The sequence below is a fragment of the Hemitrygon akajei genome, chromosome 1 (genome assembly GCF_048418815.1).
Source record: "Hemitrygon akajei chromosome 1, sHemAka1.3, whole genome shotgun sequence".
In the NCBI taxonomy this organism is placed as follows: domain Eukaryota; kingdom Metazoa; phylum Chordata; class Chondrichthyes; order Myliobatiformes; family Dasyatidae; genus Hemitrygon; species Hemitrygon akajei.
Genome location: NC_133124.1, coordinates 217030542 through 217048857, shown reverse-complemented (window position 1 = coordinate 217048857; position 18316 = coordinate 217030542). Strand labels below are relative to the sequence as shown.

At 48.0% G+C, this 18316-nt stretch overlaps 1 protein-coding gene across 2 annotated transcripts in view; it reads left to right on the top strand.

Moving 5' to 3' along the window:
- npc1l1 (NPC1-like 1) overlaps positions 1 to 16256 on the top strand; it is a 198435-nt gene extending 182179 nt beyond the window's left edge. For both annotated transcript variants that reach the window (XM_073061132.1, XM_073061124.1), the window contains exons 15-19: positions 2473 to 2623; positions 3311 to 3542; positions 7193 to 7306; positions 11761 to 11923; positions 15418 to 16256. In XM_073061132.1, the coding sequence (XP_072917233.1) occupies positions 2473 to 2623; positions 3311 to 3542; positions 7193 to 7306; positions 11761 to 11923; positions 15418 to 15686 (929 nt within the window). In that variant the 3' untranslated portion in view covers positions 15687 to 16256. The remainder of the gene's footprint in view (positions 1 to 2472; positions 2624 to 3310; positions 3543 to 7192; positions 7307 to 11760; positions 11924 to 15417) is intronic.
- Positions 16257 to 18316: the final 2060 nt, after the last annotated feature.

The following is an 18316-nucleotide window of genomic DNA, read 5'->3' as shown; positions in this document are numbered from 1 at the left end:
CCCAGACCCACCGTCACACTCAACTCAGACCCACCGTCACACTCAACTCAGACCCACCGTCACACTCAGCTCAGACCCACCGTCACACTCAACTCAGACCCACCGTCACACTCAGCTCAGACCCACCATCACACTCAACTCAGACCCACCGTCACACTCAACAGACCCACCGTCACACTCAGCTCAGACCCACCGTCACACTCAGCTCAGACCCACCGTCACACTCAGCTCAGACCCACCGTCACACTCAACTCAGACCCACCGTCACACTCAACTCAGACCCACCGTCACACTCAACAGACCCACCGTCACACTCAACTCAGACCCACCGTCACACTCAACAGACCCACCGTCACACTCAGCTTTGACCCACACAATCAGGTTTATTTTAGATTTCAAGAAACTTCAGCTGTTCTTTTCAACATAAGGGATGCCTCAGGAATATTGCGACTCTTAACTGTATAGATAGATTACTGTCATGGCGACTGCCTGTGCTTGACGTTGCTTAACGTGGGGAGGCTGATGCGCGGGCAGCAGCTACACGGTCCTTGATAGATCAGGGTCAGGGTTTAGTGACATGGAGTACAAGACGAGTGAGGGACCCTTCATTCCTTCAGCCTTCCTCCATCTTCACCGCCATTGTGCCGTGTCGTCACCTTCCGCCAGCGCCACCATCGTAGCCGCGTTTGGATCTCTCTGTGCCTGGATCCTCTCCCTTGACCTTACTGCCACGGGTGACCCCACCAGGAGCTAAACACCAGACAGAATCACTCCTCACCGGGATTCTTGAGACCTCAAGAACTCACAAGCCTCTTCACCGTGACAAGGTGGCAAGCCTCACGGAAGAACTCTTAGACACAAGCATGAGAGGCACAGGGTTTCTCATGTGGATAAGAAGGAAACTAAAATCCCATCTCACTTGATGTTCCCGTTCCAGCTCGTAATCCCGCGATTGCTAAGTATCCGAAAATCAACCCACCTGCCTCTTGAATGGGGCAGACCATAATAAATATTCATAGTTTCACACTTACAGTGCAGGCAAACACCCACCCTGAAAAAGTCTGTCTCCCACCGGATCAATCGTTCTCCCGGCTCCAATCCTGGCGAGCTCACCTTAGCATGGCGTGGTAACGTAACGTTATTATGACACCAGCAATTGCGATCTGGGTTCAATTCCTGCTGCCGCCTGAATGGAGTTTGTACCTTCTCTCCGTGACCACGCGGGTTTCCTCCGGGTGCTCTGGTTCCCCTCCATATTCCAGGAAGTATGGGATGGTAAGTTGTGGGCATGCTGAGTTGGCTCCGGAAGCATGGCGGTACTTGCGGGCTGCCCCCAGCGCATCTTTGCACTGTGTTGGTCGTTGACGCAAGCGCCGTCTCTTGTGCCTCCATTCCGCCACCCACCACAAAGTCTTTTTGTGGGAGTCCAACTGGGAAGCAGTTTTCCTCGCTCTCCCCCCCCCTGGTGGTTCTGTGTGACCCTCTCTCTGTGCTCCTTCCCCAGGCCGGGTTTCCGCGATGCCTTTTCTCCTGAGTTCCACTAGCATTGTTTATTGTTCAGCAGGGCTTTATTAGACTTGCCTCTGTTCTTCCAAGTTCCCATATGGACCGAAGATCCGGCTCTTTATTCCTCTCCATAGATGCTGCCTGACCTGCTGAGTTCCTCCGGAGTTGTTTGTTTATTATTTATTGAGATACAGCACGGAATAGGCCCTTCCTGCCCTTCGAGACGCCCAGCAATTCCCCAATTTAACCCTCGCCTAATCACGGGACGATTTACAGTGACCAATGGGCACGTCTTTGGACGGTGGGTGGAAACTGGAACACCTGGAGGAGACCTGTGCGATCACGGAGAGGCAGTGGCGGGGATTGAACCCGGGTCGCTGGCGCTGTAAAGTGTTGTTCTGACCACTACACTACTGTGCCATGGTGTTGCTCTGGATTTCCAACATCTGCAGAATCTCTTGTGTTTATAAAGGCTTACCCAGTTCAATCAAGATAAAAGTTTATTTGTCGTGTGTACATGGAAACATACAGTGAAATGCATCGTTTGCATTAACAACCAACGCAAACTAAGGATGTGCTGGTGGCTGCCCGCTAGTGTTGCCCCACTTTCGAACGCCAACGTTACATGCCCATCATGACATAGCATGCCCACTACGACAATCCCCTCCCCCCTTTGCAGTACAATCTGCTCACTCCAGGCTCTGTCTTGGCCACCTTAACTATCTACCCCAGCTACCTGCTGTCTACACGGCCTGTCCTGATGCAGGCTCTGGACCTGAAACATCGACAGTTTCGTTCTCGGCCCACGGGTTACCTGTTGCTCCAGACTCCCTCATCTGCAATACCTTGTATCTCCTCTTTTTCCAATCTCCTTCCCTTAACACTCCCTGCAGGGTAAACCAGAGTCTCTTTGGCCTTGTTAATTGCTCCTCGGCGTGTTAATCTCACTCCTATGTTGTTAACCAGCCTCCAGATTCATGGCATATCACGTGCCTCTGAAAAACTCCCTGGAGTACACCGCAGCGCTGAAGGCAGCTCGAGTCATCGCTGACAGTATCACAGAAACCATGCGGAAGGTTCCGGGGACAGACCCAAGCTTTGAAGTCTTCCCTTACTCGTACGTTCATGTTTAGTTTTGAAGATGACAGCTGATTGATTAATTGGGTGTTTGGTCTCTTTCTAATAACCTAATGCTCTCTCACCCCGAGGCTGGGGGATCGAGGCCGTTGTACCTTCACGTAGATGAAGAACAGGAGGATAACCTGGAGGGAGGGTTGAAAGAGGAAACGTGCCTGGAGTCAGAGGAGGTGGGGGAAGTCCTTAATGAATACTTTGCTTCAGCCTTCACCAATGAGAGGGATCTTGGCAAATGTGAGGACAGCATTCCTGGGAGCAAATGAAGATGAGCTTATTGTTAGAATTTCAATAGCAGGTTACCCTTCTGCATATATTAAACTCAGATTCTTGGAATCAAAATCAGGTTTATTATCACTGACATATGTCATGAAATGTGTTATTTTATGTGGCAGTACGGTCATCATCATCATTATGTACCCTGTCGGGAGGGTGGGCTGGACTGTGCGCGAGGGTGGGCGGGACTGCACGAGTGGGCGGGACTGAGCGCAAGGGTGGGCAGAGCTGCACGAGTGGGCGGGACTGTGCACGAGGATGGGCGGGACTGTGCACGAGGATGGGCAGGACTGTGCACGAGGGGGTCTATGTTTGTGAGCGTGGGTGTGTTCACGTGCCTGCCTGAGATCACTGGGCCCATTTACTGAGTTTCCTCATTCTCCCCGGATCACAGAATTACCTACGTGTACTACGAACAGTATCTGACAGTAGTCAATGAAGGGATTTTCAATGTCGGTATCTGCCTGATCCCGACTTTCGTGGTGTGCTGCATCCTGTTGGGAATGGACATCCGGTCGGGCTTCCTGAACCTCATCACTATAATCATGATCATCGTGGACACGGTGGGAGCGATGACCCTGTGGAATATCGACTTCAATGCCGTCTCTCTCATCAACTTGGTTACGGTAAGCATTGACGTTCTTTCAGAAGATCAACTCGCTGGCGGGACTGCGCTGAGCTACCGAGTAGCTCTGAGCAGTGAGCTTCCTGCACTGGAGTGTGAGAGAATGGGATCATACAGAGACAACCACTTCATTAGATACATAACTCCCGCTCACTGGAGTGTGAGAGAATGGGATCATACAGAGACAACCACTTCATTAGATACACAACTCCCGCTCACTGGAGTGTGAGAGAATGGGATCATACAGAGACGACCACTTCATTAGATACACAACTCCCGCTCACTGGAGTGTGAGAGAATGGGAGGTGATCATACAGAGACAACCACTTCATTAGATACACAACTCCCGCTCACTGGAGTGTGAGAGAATGGGAGGTGATCATACAGAGACGACCACTTCATTAGATACATAACTCCCGCTCACTGGAGTGTGAGAGAATGGGATCATACAGAGACGACCACTTCATTAGATACACAACTCCCGCTCACTGGAGTGTGAGAGAATGGGATCATACAGAGACGACCACTTCATTAGATACACAACTCCCGCTCGCTGGAATGTGAGAGAATGGGATCATACAGAGACGACCACTTCATTAGATACACAACTCCCGCTCACTGGAGTGTGAGAGAATGGGAGGTGATCATACAGAGACGACCACTTCATTAGATACACAACTCCCGCTCACTGGAGTGTGAGAGAATGGGATCATACAGAGACGACCACTTCATTAGATACACAACTCCTGCTCACTGGAGTGTGAGAGAATGGGAGGTGATCATACAGAGACGACCACTTCATTAGATACACAACTCCCGCTCACTGGAGTGTGAGAGAATGGGAGGTGATCATACAGAGACAACCACTTCATTAGATACACAACTCCCGCTCGCTGGAGTCCGTTTCTGTTTTTCATACCATCCTCTGTAAACTCTGAAGACTTTTGCATGTGAAACCTCCTTTTACTAGGCGTCTCTGGAAACACGGCTGTTTCGCCCCTTACTAACGGCCACTGGATTCCGCGGTGAGAACCCACCTTTCTCCAGCTTTGTAGGTCTAGGGCATATCTGATCCCGGACCCGCCAAGTCCGTGGAGTTGGAATGTCTCACCCACCCAGACCCCGGACTGTGTGAATGCTGAATGATTTATTCCCCTGCAATAGCCCGTTGGCATGAAATTACAGATTGCTCACTACAGACAATTATAAAGAAGTATATTTATGAACGTTAACCAAAGAGTTAGTAAAGAAAAGAAAGAAAAGCAAAAAGGGCCCATTATAATTAAACAGTCAAATGTGCACAGGGTGGAGCTCAGCTCTGCCAAAAGCCACGTTCACCAATCCTTGGTCCATTGATTCACGTTTCCCACGGGATTGAATCCTGTGACAGGTTCCCTCCAGCATCTTTTCACTTCATCTTCCACCAAATAAAGACCAAAACCAACCTTAGCGTCCCTCACAAAACCTCCCTGCCCTAGCATTCTCTAGAACCTCTCCCGGTTGCATAATCCTTATTGGATGACACACGTTCCTCAGCGTCCCTTATCTTCAACGATAACCCAAACGGGCTGAAAGCAGAACGGACTGCTCTTACCGAACTGCTGAAATGCAATTGCTGCAGCATAGCAGTAAAACTGTGAACCAGGGAGTTACACGTGTGGAAATCCCAGAACAGCAGTCTCTGAGACGCTCAATCCTCCCCGTCTGGCACCAACAACACTGGACAGCAAACCTCTTCGCAAGTGTTGCTTCCTCGGAAACAGACAACGTTCTGGAGGATCCCAGCAGGCCAGGCAGCATCTATGGAAAAGAGTACAGTCAGCGTTTCGGGCCGGGACTCTTCATCAGGACTGGGAAGTTAGAGCAAGAAGGCGGGTGTTGGAGGAAGAAGTACAAGATGGTGGGTGATAGGAGGGTGAGAGAAGGGGGAATCTGATAGGAGAGGGTAGATGACCATGAAAGAAATATTTTCGGCATCTGCAGATTATGTCTTGTGTTTGCTTCCTCAGAATTTTGCTTTCTTTATGATAGACTGCTTGTAGCTGAGCACAAATATAGTTTCAGACTTCTTGAAAGCATGTAGGAATCTGGAGAAACAGAAAGTAACTTTTATTGAAAATAATGCGTTTAATTGCTTAATGGTGCTGATGCTTTGCATTAGTTCAACAAAGCTAAAGGTGTTTTGCTGATGATTTTCATTTGTACTGTGTGTCTGAGGCTTATTGCTTAAGTGTCCAACAATAATCAGCCAGATTGATGGATTCCCGTTGCCCTGATACCATTTCCTGGTGAAACCCTTCAACATGCTCGTTGCTGACGCGCCAGGATTTGCAGGGAAGACGTCTAAAATGGGAATGCAGAAATAACTCTGGTTTTGTATGCTTGAAGCATGTTGTCATCCAGCTGCACGTAGTTCGGTGCTCTGTAGTTGCCAAGAAAATTTTCAACAGCATCCTTGAATGCCTTCCATGTGATTTTTCTCCAGTCCCACTAGACGTTCTTCGAATTTCCTGTCATTGATGACCTGTTTGATTTGTGCACTGACAAAATGCCTTCTTGGCATCAGTTATTCTGACTAGAATCATGAATTGAAATAACAAATACAGGCAATTTAAAAAAAAATGGTGCATGACAGAGAATTTTCATGGTGACTTTCATTATCAGCAGCCCAAAATCCAACAGATACATCCAAAAGTATTCAGGAAGTTGTCCAGTGTAATCATTCCATGGTCAACGTCACTTAGATCAGAGTTCTTGCCCATTCTGATGTTCGGTCTGAACAACACCCGAACCTCTTGACTAGGGTCTGCACGTGTTTACGCATTGAGTTGCTGCCACATGATTGGCTGATTAGCTATTTGCATCAGCGTACAGGTGTAACTGATAAAGTGGACAGAGGATATATCAGTCACGTGATGAGGGGACCAAAGTTCAAAGAAAATACATCAATGTATGTACAGTACATGTCACCAGACATTACCTTGAGATAGGAAATGTTGCTTCTCCTTCATCAGCAGAAGTTTGTGTTATTTATTGCATGAAATTACAAAGGCATCTTGAACTTTTTCCATTCCCCATTCTGGCTCCCCTCTGACCCCTTCTGTTCTCCTCACCTGCCCATCACCTCCCTCTGGTATCCCTCCTCCTTCCCTTCCTCCCTCGGTCCACTGTCCTCTCCTATCAGATTCCTTATTCTTCATACCTTCACCTTTTTCACCTATCCTCCCCCACCCCACCCGCCCACCTTCCCCCCCACACATGGTCTCACATCACTGCTAGTTTGTGCTACTTCCCCTCCCTCCCACCTTCTTGTTCTGGCCTCCTTCCTCCTTCCTTCCCAGTCCTGATGGAGGATCTGAGCCTGAAATATCGGCTCTTTATTCCCCTTCATAGATGCTGCCTGACCTGCTGAGATCCTCCAGCATTTTGTGTGGGTTTCCAGCATCTGCAGAATCTCCTATGTGCGTGAGAATGGAGGGATATGGACAGTGTGTAGGCAGAAAGGTTTGGTTCAACACAACCTGGTGGGCCAAAGGCCCTGTTCCTGTGTTGCTCTGTAATATGGGTTGAAAGTCCTCCCCCAGTTTCTCACAACTTGCTGTTGATGGTCCTCTCAGACCCGAAACCTAACTCCTCTTCTTTGTCCGTCAGGCTGTGGGCATGTCCGTGGAGTTTGTCTCTCACCTCACGTGCTCGTTTGCCGTCAGCACCAAGAGGAATAAAGTGGAACGAGCGAAGGAAGCGACCGCCAACATGGGCAGTGCGGTACGTCAAGTGGGATGGAGCGGTTGGGGCTGGCCTGGGAGGCGGGGGGGTGGGGGGGAGTCCTGTATCGAGTGTCCTGAACAATTTTGGGCCCCTTAGAAAGGATGTGCTGAAACTGGAGAGGGTTCAGAGGAGGTTCACAAAAATGATTCCAGGATTGAACAGCTTGTCATACGAAGAGCATATGATGGCCCTGGGTCTGTATTCACTGGAATTCAGAAGAATGAGGGGTGAACTCATTGAAACCTATCGAATGGTGAAAGGCCTCAATAGAGTGGATGTGGAGGGAATGTTTCTGAGGGTGGGAGAGTCTAAGATCAGAGGACCCAGTCTCAGAAGAGAGGGGTGTCCTGATGAAATGGAGATGAGGAGGAATTTCTTCAGCCAGAGTGGTGAATCTGCGGAATTCTTTGCCACAGGCAGCTGTGGAAGCCGAGTCTTTATGTATATTTAAGGCAGAGGTTGATAGGTTCTCGACAGATCAGAGTATGAAGGGATACTGGGAGAAGGCAGGAGAGTGGGGCTGAGAGGGAAACTGGATCAGCCTTGATGAAATGGAGAAGTCCTGATAGGCCGAAGGGCCTAATTCTGCTCCTTTATCTTATGGTCTTATGGTACGTGACAAGGGGGCCTCAGATTGGTTCTGCCCACTGTGTTTGAATGTAAGATACGACTAACACCGTGTGGGGATCACAGTTTGAGTCCGTAAAAGGCCCTTTGGCCCAGCAAGTCCACGCCAACTGTAAACCATCCAATTAGACCAGTGGTTCCCAACCTTTTTTTGGCCATGCCCCACCTAATCACCTCTAAAATCCTGATACCCCCTGTGGTGATATATAATTCTTATTATTCAAAAAGTGAACTCCTATTCACCTGGAGGAAGCCTAAAAGACCATTAACTTGGTTTAAACAAGCTTCAAATTACCCCCCTGTGGGGCGTAGGCCCCACGTTGGGAACCACTGAATTAGACCCACTGCACCATACTGTTCCCCCCACATATCCCATCAACTACTCCCCCCCCCCACTTTTTCCACTCACCCGCACAAAGGGAGCAATTAACTGCCCAATTAAGCTGCCAATTTGCACATCATTAAAGATAAACATTTGAAAATTAATTTATTTGTCAGATGTACATTGAAACATTGAAGAACAGTTGTAGGATGTGCTGGGGGCCATGTTTCTGGCACCAATATAGCACACCCACAACTTAGCAAGCCATAAGTCTTTGGAATGTGGGGTAGGGGGTGGAGCTGGAGCACCCTGAGGAAACCCACGCAGTCACAAGGACAACTCCTTACAGACATAGGCGGGAATCGAACTCCAATTAGCAATCGCTGGTGCGGTACAGCGATCGCACCATCTGCTACGCTACAGCGCCCCCTTGTGGGAGGAAACAGGAGCAGCCAGGGGAAGCCCACGTCGTCGCGGGGAGGACGTGACACCCCACAAACTCAACCCCTGACTCGCGTGAATTCCCAGCGACCTCTTCTGTACACTTCATTCATAACATGCAGCGTTGTGTGACGTGGGCAATCATGGTCTCATGGGCATGATTGTTCTTGGCAAATTTTTCTACAGAACTGGTTTGCTATCGCCGCCTTCTGGGCTGTGTCTTTACAATGGGTGACCCCAGCCTTTATCAATACTCTTCAGAGATTGTCTGCCTGGTGTCAGTGGTCACATAACCAGGATTTGTGATCTGCACCGGCTGCTCATACGACCATCCACCACCTGTAACTGATCAGGGGGCTAAGCAGGTGCTACACCTTGCCCAAGGGTGACCTGCAGGCTAGCGGAGGGAAGGAGCATCTTACACCTCCTTTGGTAGAGACGCAACTCCGCCCTGTCACCCTACCTCTGTACACTAATGAGGGGCACATCCCATGGTAGAACATCATTTTCCTGTTGCCTGGTCTCCTGGTACAATGAGATGGACTCTTGCCCTCACAATCTCAGACTCAGAAACGCTTATTTATCACATGCTCACTGGAACATACAGTGAAATGTGCCACTTGTATTAACAAGCAACACAACCTAAGAGTGTGCCGGGGGCAGCCCACAAGTGTCCCCACACCTTCCGGCACCGACACAGCATGCTCACCACGTTCAGCAGAACACAGGCAACCACGACGACGAAATAAAATCACGGCAAAACAAGACGGGTCGGCGGCACGGTAGTGTAGTGGTCAGCGACCCCGGTTCGATTCCCACCACTGCCTGTGAGGAGTCTGCACGTTCCCCCCCCACCCCCCACCGTGACTACGTGGGTTTCCTCCAGGTGCTCCGGTTTCCTCCCACAGACTAAAGACGTACAGGTCAGTAGGTTAATTGATCGTTGTAAGTTGTCCCGTGATAGCTGGGCAGTGCAGCTCCAAGGGCCAACTCTGCACTGTATCTCAATGAAAGAATAAAACCCCTTCTCTCCCTCCCAGCCACTCACTCACTCCTTCTCCAGGACCTGCCACCTCCAGTGGACTCTCAGACATCAGGCCTTTGACTTCCCCAGTAGACTCGTGCACTTCCAGACACGGGGCCTAGGCCACTGGGCCCCGACTTCCCACCTCCGTCGTCGAGGCCCGTGAAACTGATTGTAGGCCGACAGTGCATTTTCCCAGAAACTCTAACACTCGTCTGCACTCTGCTGCTGTTTTACCCGAATGAGATGACTCGAATGGATAGCACGCAGAACAAAGTCTCTCCTGTGCACCTCGGCACGACTGACAACACACATGAAATGCAGGAGGAACTCAGCAGGTCAGGCAGCATCTACGGAGAGGAATAAACAGGCCGAGACCCTTCATCGGAACTCGGAAGGAAGGGGGAAGAGGCAGAAGGTTGGGGGGGGGGGAGGAGGATCGTTAGAAGGTGATAGGTGAGACCAGGTAAGGGGGTAAGTGGTGGCTGGGGGGTGTGGGAAGGATGATGTAAGAAGCAAGAAGGTGGTAGGTGGAAGAAGGAGGAGGAGGAGGATTCTGACTGGAGAGGACGGTGGACCATAGGGGAAGGGAAGGGGGAGGGGAACTACAGGTGTTAGATAGGCAGGTGAGGAGAAGGGGTAAGAGGGGAGCCAGAATGGGGAAATGGGAAAAGAGAGATGAGGGAGTGGCAAGAAATTACTGGAAATTAGAGAAATTGATGTTCATGCAATGTTAGAAGCTACCCAGATGGAATATGAGGTGCTGCTCCTCCAACCTGGCTTTCTCCCTCTTCCTTTCCAGTCCTGATGAAGGGTCTCAGCCTGAAACATTAACTGTGTATTCCCCTCTGTGCCTGACCTGCTGAGTTCCTCCAGCGTTTTGTGTTGTTCTGGACTGCCAGCGACTGCAGAATCTCTTGTGTTTATCAGCCTATTTACCCTTATTATTGGTGTATTTACCTGTGCACTTACCCCTATTATCGGTGTATTTACCTGTGCATTTACCCTTATTATTGGTGTATTTACCTGTGCATTTACCCTTATTATCAGTGTATTTACCTGTGCATTTACCCCTATTATCGGTGTATTTCCTGTGTATTTACCCCTATTATCGGTGTATTTCCTGTGTATTTACCCCTATTATCGGTGTATTTACCTGTATATTTCCTTTATTATCGGTGTATTTACCTGTGTATTTACCCCTATTATCGGTGTATTTACCTGTGTATTTACCCCTATTATCGGTGTATTTACCCCTATTATCGGTGTATTTACCCCTATTATCGGTGTATTTACCCCTATTACCTGTGCATTTACCCCTATTATCGGTGTATTTACCTGTGCATTTACCCCTATTATCAGTGTATTTACCTGTGCATTTACCCCTATTATCGGTGTATTTACCTGTGTATTACCCCTATTATCGGTGTATTTACCTGTGCATTTACCCCTATTATCGGTGCTATTACCCCTATTATCGGTGTATTTACCTGTGTATTTACCCCTATTATCGGTGTATTTACCTGTGCATTTACCCCTATTATCGGTGTATTTACCTGTGTATTTACCCCTATTATCAGTGTATTTACCTGTGCATTTACCCCTATTATCGGTGTATTTACCTGTGCATTTACCCCTATTATCGGTGTATTTACCTGTGTATTTACCCCTATTATCAGTGTATTTACCTGTGCATTTACCCCTATTATCGGTGTATTTACCTGTGTATTTACCCCTATTATCGGTGTATTTACCTGTGCATTTACCCCTATTATCGGTGTATTTACCTGTGTATTTAACCCTATTATCGGTGTATTTACCTGTGTATTTACCCCTATTATCGGTGTATTTACCCCTATTATCGGTGCTATTACCCCTATTATTGGTGTATTTACCTGTGTATTTAACCCTATTATCAGTGTATTTACCTGTGCATTTACCCCTATTATCGGTGCATTTACCCCTATTATCGGTGTATTTACCTGTGCATTTACCCCTATTATCGGTGCATTTACCTGCTTTCTGGTCTCTGCCCAGGTGTTTGCCGGCGTTGCCATGACCAACCTCCCCGGCATCATCGTGCTGTACTTTGCAAAGGCACAGCTCATCCAGATCTTCTTCTTCCGTCTGAACCTTGTGATTACGCTGCTGGGTATGGCTCACGGCCTCATCTTCCTCCCCGTTCTCCTCAGCTACTTCGGTAAGTCCAAAGGGGGCAGAGAGGGCCTTCGGTAAACTCGCATTGTTATCCTAAATGAGCCGCCCACTCCGGTCGTAGAGGTTAGTGCGACCCCGTTTCAGTTCAGGCCGCTGTGAGGAGTTTGTGCGTTCTCCCCGTGACCGTGTACGTTTCCTCCCACGTTCCAAAGACAAACGGGTTAGAGTTAGGGCTAGAAGTTGTGGGCATGCTGTGTTGGCGCAGGAAGCATGGTGACGCTTGCGGGCTGCCCCCAGCACGTCCTTGGACTGCGTTTGTCATTGGCCACGCATTTCACTGTACGCTTCGATGTCTCAATGTACATCCGGCAAATCAAGCTAATCTGAGTCATTCGCCCTAGAACAACAGATACAAAGTTTTCACCATTTCGTATCTACTTTCCCCCTCACTATTTCTACCTCCCCCCCCCCCCCCGTGCACTGTGTACACGGTGCATAGAATCAGGTAAGGCTTTTGCCTTGTCGAGTTTAGTGTCATCTGGCTGTATACATATACAACCGAACAAAACCATGTTCCTCCAGTCCACGGTGCCCCCACAAAACATTTATCACACACAGTACATAATACAAATAAGTTAATAAAATAAATGATCTAGCCTCCACAATCCTCCAGTTCCAAAGAGTTACCATTTTGTCCAAGGAGAAGTTTCCACATATTTTAGTTTTAATTAATCAGCAGGTTAACTTGGATCAGAGTCCTCTTTTTTTCAGGACTCTCCCATTTTTACACAGAATATGGAGGTGTATCTGGCCACTTTCAAGGAATTATGGAAATGCATTCCCAGATCGATAGTGAGCTTTTGGCACATTGGCCTTCATAAATTAGGGCAATGTGTCAAAATTAGAAACAGGATGTTATGTTGAAGTTGTATACGACATTGGTAAGGCCAAATTTGGAGTACTGTGTGCATTTCTGGTCACCTACTACAGGAAAGTTATCAATAACTTTGAAAGAATGCAGAGAAAGTTAACAAGGATGCTTGAGGCTTGTGTTATAGGGAAAAGCTGAAAAGGACTTTATTCCCTGGAGTGCGGGAGAATAAGGGGAGATCTTAGATGTGTATATATATATATATATATATAAAGTTGTTTCCACTGGTAGGTGAGACTAGAACTAGGGGACATTGCCTCAAGATTCTGGGGAGAAGATTTAGGACGGAGATGAGGAGAAACTGTTTTTCCCAGAGAGTGGTGAATCTGTGGAATTCTCTGCCCAGGGAAACAGTTGAGGCTTCTTCACTAAATATATTTAAGAAACAGTTAGATAGGTTTTTACATAGTAAGAGAATTAAGGGTTATGAGGGAAAGGTAGGTAGAAGGAGTTGAGTTTACGGATAGATCAGCCATGATCTTATTGAATGGCGGGGCAGGCTCGATGGGCCGGATGGCCGACTCCTGCTCCGATTTCTTATGTTCTTATAATTGGAAGTGCATGTAGTGTGCACCTCAGGTAAACGGTAAACAGCTCCCCCTAGTGACGAGACCTCTCTAATGCAGGGTATTCATTCGTCTCACAGTCTGAGGGAAGAAGATGTTACCCAGTCCTGATGACCCTGTACCTCCTTCCCGATGGCAGTGGGTCAAAGAGATTGTGGGATGGGTGGTAGGGATTCTCAACAGTGTGTCCAGCCCTGCGTACGCCTACAGTACATATATATATATATATATATATAACTGGGGTGCCTAAGACTTTTGTACAGTACTGTAGTAATTTTCTGTATAGCACTGTACTGCTGCCACACAAAAAAAAACAAATTTCATGAGATATGTGAGTGCTGACAAACCTGATTCTGATATGGGTCTCTGTTGTGGACTGAGAGTGGGAAGGGGGCAGAGAGAAGGGAATCAGGAAGGGAAAGGGAGAGGGAAGCACCAGAGAGAGAGATTCTGTAACGATCAATAAACCAATTGTTTGGAATCAAATGACCTTGCCTGGTGTCTCAGGTGTGGGTATGTCTGCACCCCTGCCACCTCCCCACCTATGGCACTCCTTCTCTGCCACCTGTCTTGTAAAACCATTATCAATATTCTTCAGAGATTGTCTGCCTGGCGTCAGTGGTCACATAACCAGGACTTGTGATCTGCACCGGCTGCTCGTACGGCCATCCACCACCTGCTCCCATGGCTTCATGTCACCCTGATCGGGGGCTAAGCAGATCCTACACCTTGCTCGAGGTGGCTAGCAGAGGGAAGGAGCGCCTTACACCTCCTTTGGGTAGAGTTGTATCTCCACCCTGCTACCCCTGAGCAAATTTCTCTGGAATGTTGAAATCAAACCCTCATCCACTGGTGGGTCGTTCCACACTCTCAGCACCCTCTGAATGAGGGCATTCCCCTCATGTCCCCCTTAAATATTTCACATATGATCTCTGGTTCCAGTCCCATCCAACCTTAGCGGAAAAGCCTGCTTATATTTACCCTATATATACCCCTCACAATCTAGTATACCTCTATCAAATCTCCTCTCATTCTCCTACACTTCAAGGAACAAAGTTGTAAACTATTCAACCTTTCCCTGTAATTCAGATCCTCAAATCAAAGCAACATCCTTGTAAATTTTCTCTGCACTCTTTCAATCTTGGTCCATGTCCAAGAGAGGTTGGGGATAGAGAAAGACGGGGTAAGGGATGTGATTATTGCTGGGACCCAGTGACCAAAAGTTAATGCTGGTAATGACCACCGATTTGAGGTCGCAGAGAATGAGGAACCATTATAATCTAACCCACGGTGGTCGACAGTGCTGACCTATTATTTATTTAGCGAAACACCGTGGAGTTGCCCTTTTGGCCCCTTCAAGCTATGCTGTTCCAGCAAACCTCCCCCCCCCACCCCCACTGACAACCCCAATTAACCCTAACCTAATCACAGGGCAATTTACAACGACCAGTTAACCTTCCCGCTAGCTCTTTGGACTGTGGGAGGAAACTGGAGAACTTGGAGAAGACTCTCACATTCCGCAGGGGAGGACATACGGAGGGCCCTTATCGAACGGCAACAGAATTGAACTTCTCAATATTGTTGTGCTAACCACTACGCTCCTCCAAGAGGACCACAACCTTGTGGTAGAGTTTGGAGGCTTGCGTGCCTCAATGACCCAGAGAGCTATGTTGACTGGAGTCAGGGCTTTGTGCCTTGGCTCTTGGTAGGGTCATAGGTCAAAGGGCAGAGGCCAGACTGAGTGGTCGACTGGTTCTCCAGGGCTAACAACCCTGACTGGTCCAAAAAAAAACTTACGGAAATAGCAATGAAGAATCCTTCTACATCTGAGTGGCCAAGGACAGTCAGAGATTACGGACCTTCATTGCTGCCCTAAAAGCCAACAAAGAAATGGACAGTAAGTAACTGGGACACTACCCTAGTTCCCTAATGGTCATGTTGTGAATAAATCTGATTTTACAGGCTGAAGGGCCTGTGTCTGTACTCTATTGCTCTGTGAGTCTATTAGCCGGTTCATTAATAACTCTCATCCAAATACAGGCCCAAGTGTCAACACTGCAGCACTCCCGCAAGAACAAGCAGTCAGCCTGCCTCCAGCCGAGGGCCTACACTGCAACGGTTTCTCCTCGAACTTCGGGGATGACGGTCTTGTCAAGGACAAGAAGCCCCCACCGACTGCACAGAGCAATGTAACAGCTGAGCAGGAAGAACACTCAACTCCAGGACACACAGGAACCTCTTCAGAAGAAGAGTTTACCCAGTCCGAAACGTACACAAACTGTACGGGCACCTTGGTCACTGCATTTTGAAGCCTCTTCGTGTTCTGCCTCTCACACTGAGGAGTTGGGAATATCGTAACAGCTGGTCAGCCAACTCTGAAATTCATTAGGGTGAATTCTCCCACTAGGATCACATGGTTTACTGTTTAAACTCCCGGGAGATACAGTGCCCACCCCTTACTGGACTGAATCAATTGTGTATTCTGCTGCTCGGTTTCCAGCAACCTGCTTATGATTTCCAGCGTCTGCAGAATCCCTTGCGTTCCTGGAACACATTCACTCAACAGCAATTACCACACTTTTCTTCACGGACCACTCTGAAACTTCAGACCCATCCCTCTCGAACATGTGGCAGCATGGAAGAGCCAAGGAGCAGAATTAAGCCGCTTGCCCCATCGAGTCTGCTCTACCATTCCATTATGGCTGAATCCCTCTGAACCCCATCCCCTGTCGTCTCCCCGTAACCTCTGACACCCTGACTAATCAGATTCATTAATTTATCACATGAAACAGTGAAATGTGTCATTTGTGTTAACAAAAAATCTCAGGGTTGTATACTGCATACATACTTCGATAATAAATATACTTTGAATCTTTGAACCAACCTAATGATGCGCTGGGCACAGCCCGCAAACGTCACCGCACACTCGGGCACCCGCGGTGTTCAGCAGACAACGAAAGCTACAACAGCAAACAAACCCCATTTACACACACTTTCACAAACCTGCTTTCAATATACGCAATGACTTGGCCTCCCAAGTCATCTGTGGCAATGAATTCTACAGATTCACCACTCGCTGCCTCTGTCTATCTCTGTTCTAAAGTGACGTCCTTTTATTTTGAGGCCGGGTCCTCTAACCCTCAGCTCTCCCACTATAGGAAACATCCTCTCCACATCTACTCCATCGAGGCTTTTCAATATTTGATAGGTTTCAGTGAGAGCCCCCCTCCCCACCAGTCGTGAAGATTTTTTTTAGGTTGTGAGTTGAGGGAAGCTCTCCGTTGGTCAGGGTCGATCACGATGTTGTGTCCTAATTGTCTAGGGGATGCGCAGGCCAGGGCGGTACGATACAGACAGGAAGCTGTTGCCCATGTTGCAATCACTGCCTCTCCATGCAGCTAATAAATCCAAAGGAACAGCAGAGTCCGATACAGCTTGGGTACGGTGGAGTTGCCAGTCTGCGTTGAACTCAACGTAGGACTGCCTTAGCAACTCCAGCTCCAGGTTTTTCCCCTGGGTTTACTCCCAAAGCCTTCCCCCTGAGTGGGTATAGCTGCAAGGCAACGGAGGTTTGAGATCAGAGTTTTCCTTCTCCTCGATGAGCAGCCTTCCACGGCTGATGAGCCTCATCTGCCCGAAGCGACTGGTTTTAAGGCACCAGTAGCCTGCCTTTGCCCACCTTGTCCTGTCAGTAGAAATCATTCCACCAGGCTTAGTAGCTAAGCCACATGAGAAGGCCAGGAGCTGGAATTGGTTGTCAGAGGCTATTTGATATGCACGCCATTGGGTATTTAATAGGTATTGGGAGCTTAACCCCATTACCACCCCCAGTTATAACACCTTAAGGAATAAAACTTAGTTTGCATTGTGCAGGGAACATAACAATTAATTTTTGCACAGCCCAGTCCCACATGGCAATTAATGCCTAGTTCATGTTTATTGGTGTCAGGGAGATTCCACACTTAAGTCAGTGTTTTCTGTTATTATTTATGCCCTCAGCTCGGTCTTTTGGTTTTAATTGTGCTTTGAGGTGCAGTGCACCCTCCTAACTGTAGAGGGCGCTCCAGTCTGTGTTTTCTCCTTGGATACATGGCAGATGATGGAAACTGAAGCAACGACCAAAGTGCTGGGGAAGCTCGGCGGGTCAGACAGCATCTGTGGAAGGAAATGGGCAGTCATCGTTTTGGGTTGATACCCTTTCCATGCCCGTATGAAGCATCTGCACCAGAAATACTGAGTCCATTTCTCCCCACGGAGCTGGTGAACTCCTCCAGCCAATTATAAACACAAGAGTAGCAGCAGGCGACACTTGTGGGCTACCCCCCCAGCATATTTCAGACTGTGTTGGCCGTTGATGCAAACGACCCATTTCACCAGACATTTCGATGTACATGTGACAAATCAAGCTAGGCTTAAAAATGCTGGAAACACCCAGCAGGTGGTGCATCACCCATGGAGAGGGAAGCAGTGAAAACATTTCAGAATCAGGTTTAATATCACTGGCATATGTCGTGAAATGTGCTGTTTTACGGCACATTTCAGCAGGATGATCTTCTCGCATATGTCAACTGACTTGCCCAGTTTTTCCAGCACTTGCTGATTTTATTTCAGGTTTCCAGCATCTGCAGGTCTCTGAGATGTACTCGCTGCTCCTGGGGCTTTTCCCCTCACTAATGAAACACCGCAGCGGTGTAATAAAGTGGCAATGTTTTGTAACATAATGAAACACCAAAAAACCTTGTTTGTATTTATATATGTTAGCGTTTTCTCCACAGAGATAAATATCTACATAAATGCCCTACTGCACATAAGACGTCTAACAAAGACAAGGCATTTTAAGTTTTTCTTGGTCTGTATTCAGAATCGGAGTAGGTATAAGGACAGCTCCCCTCAACTTTCCTGATCATTCTCCGCATCTTAATTCCATAGACATTTCGTT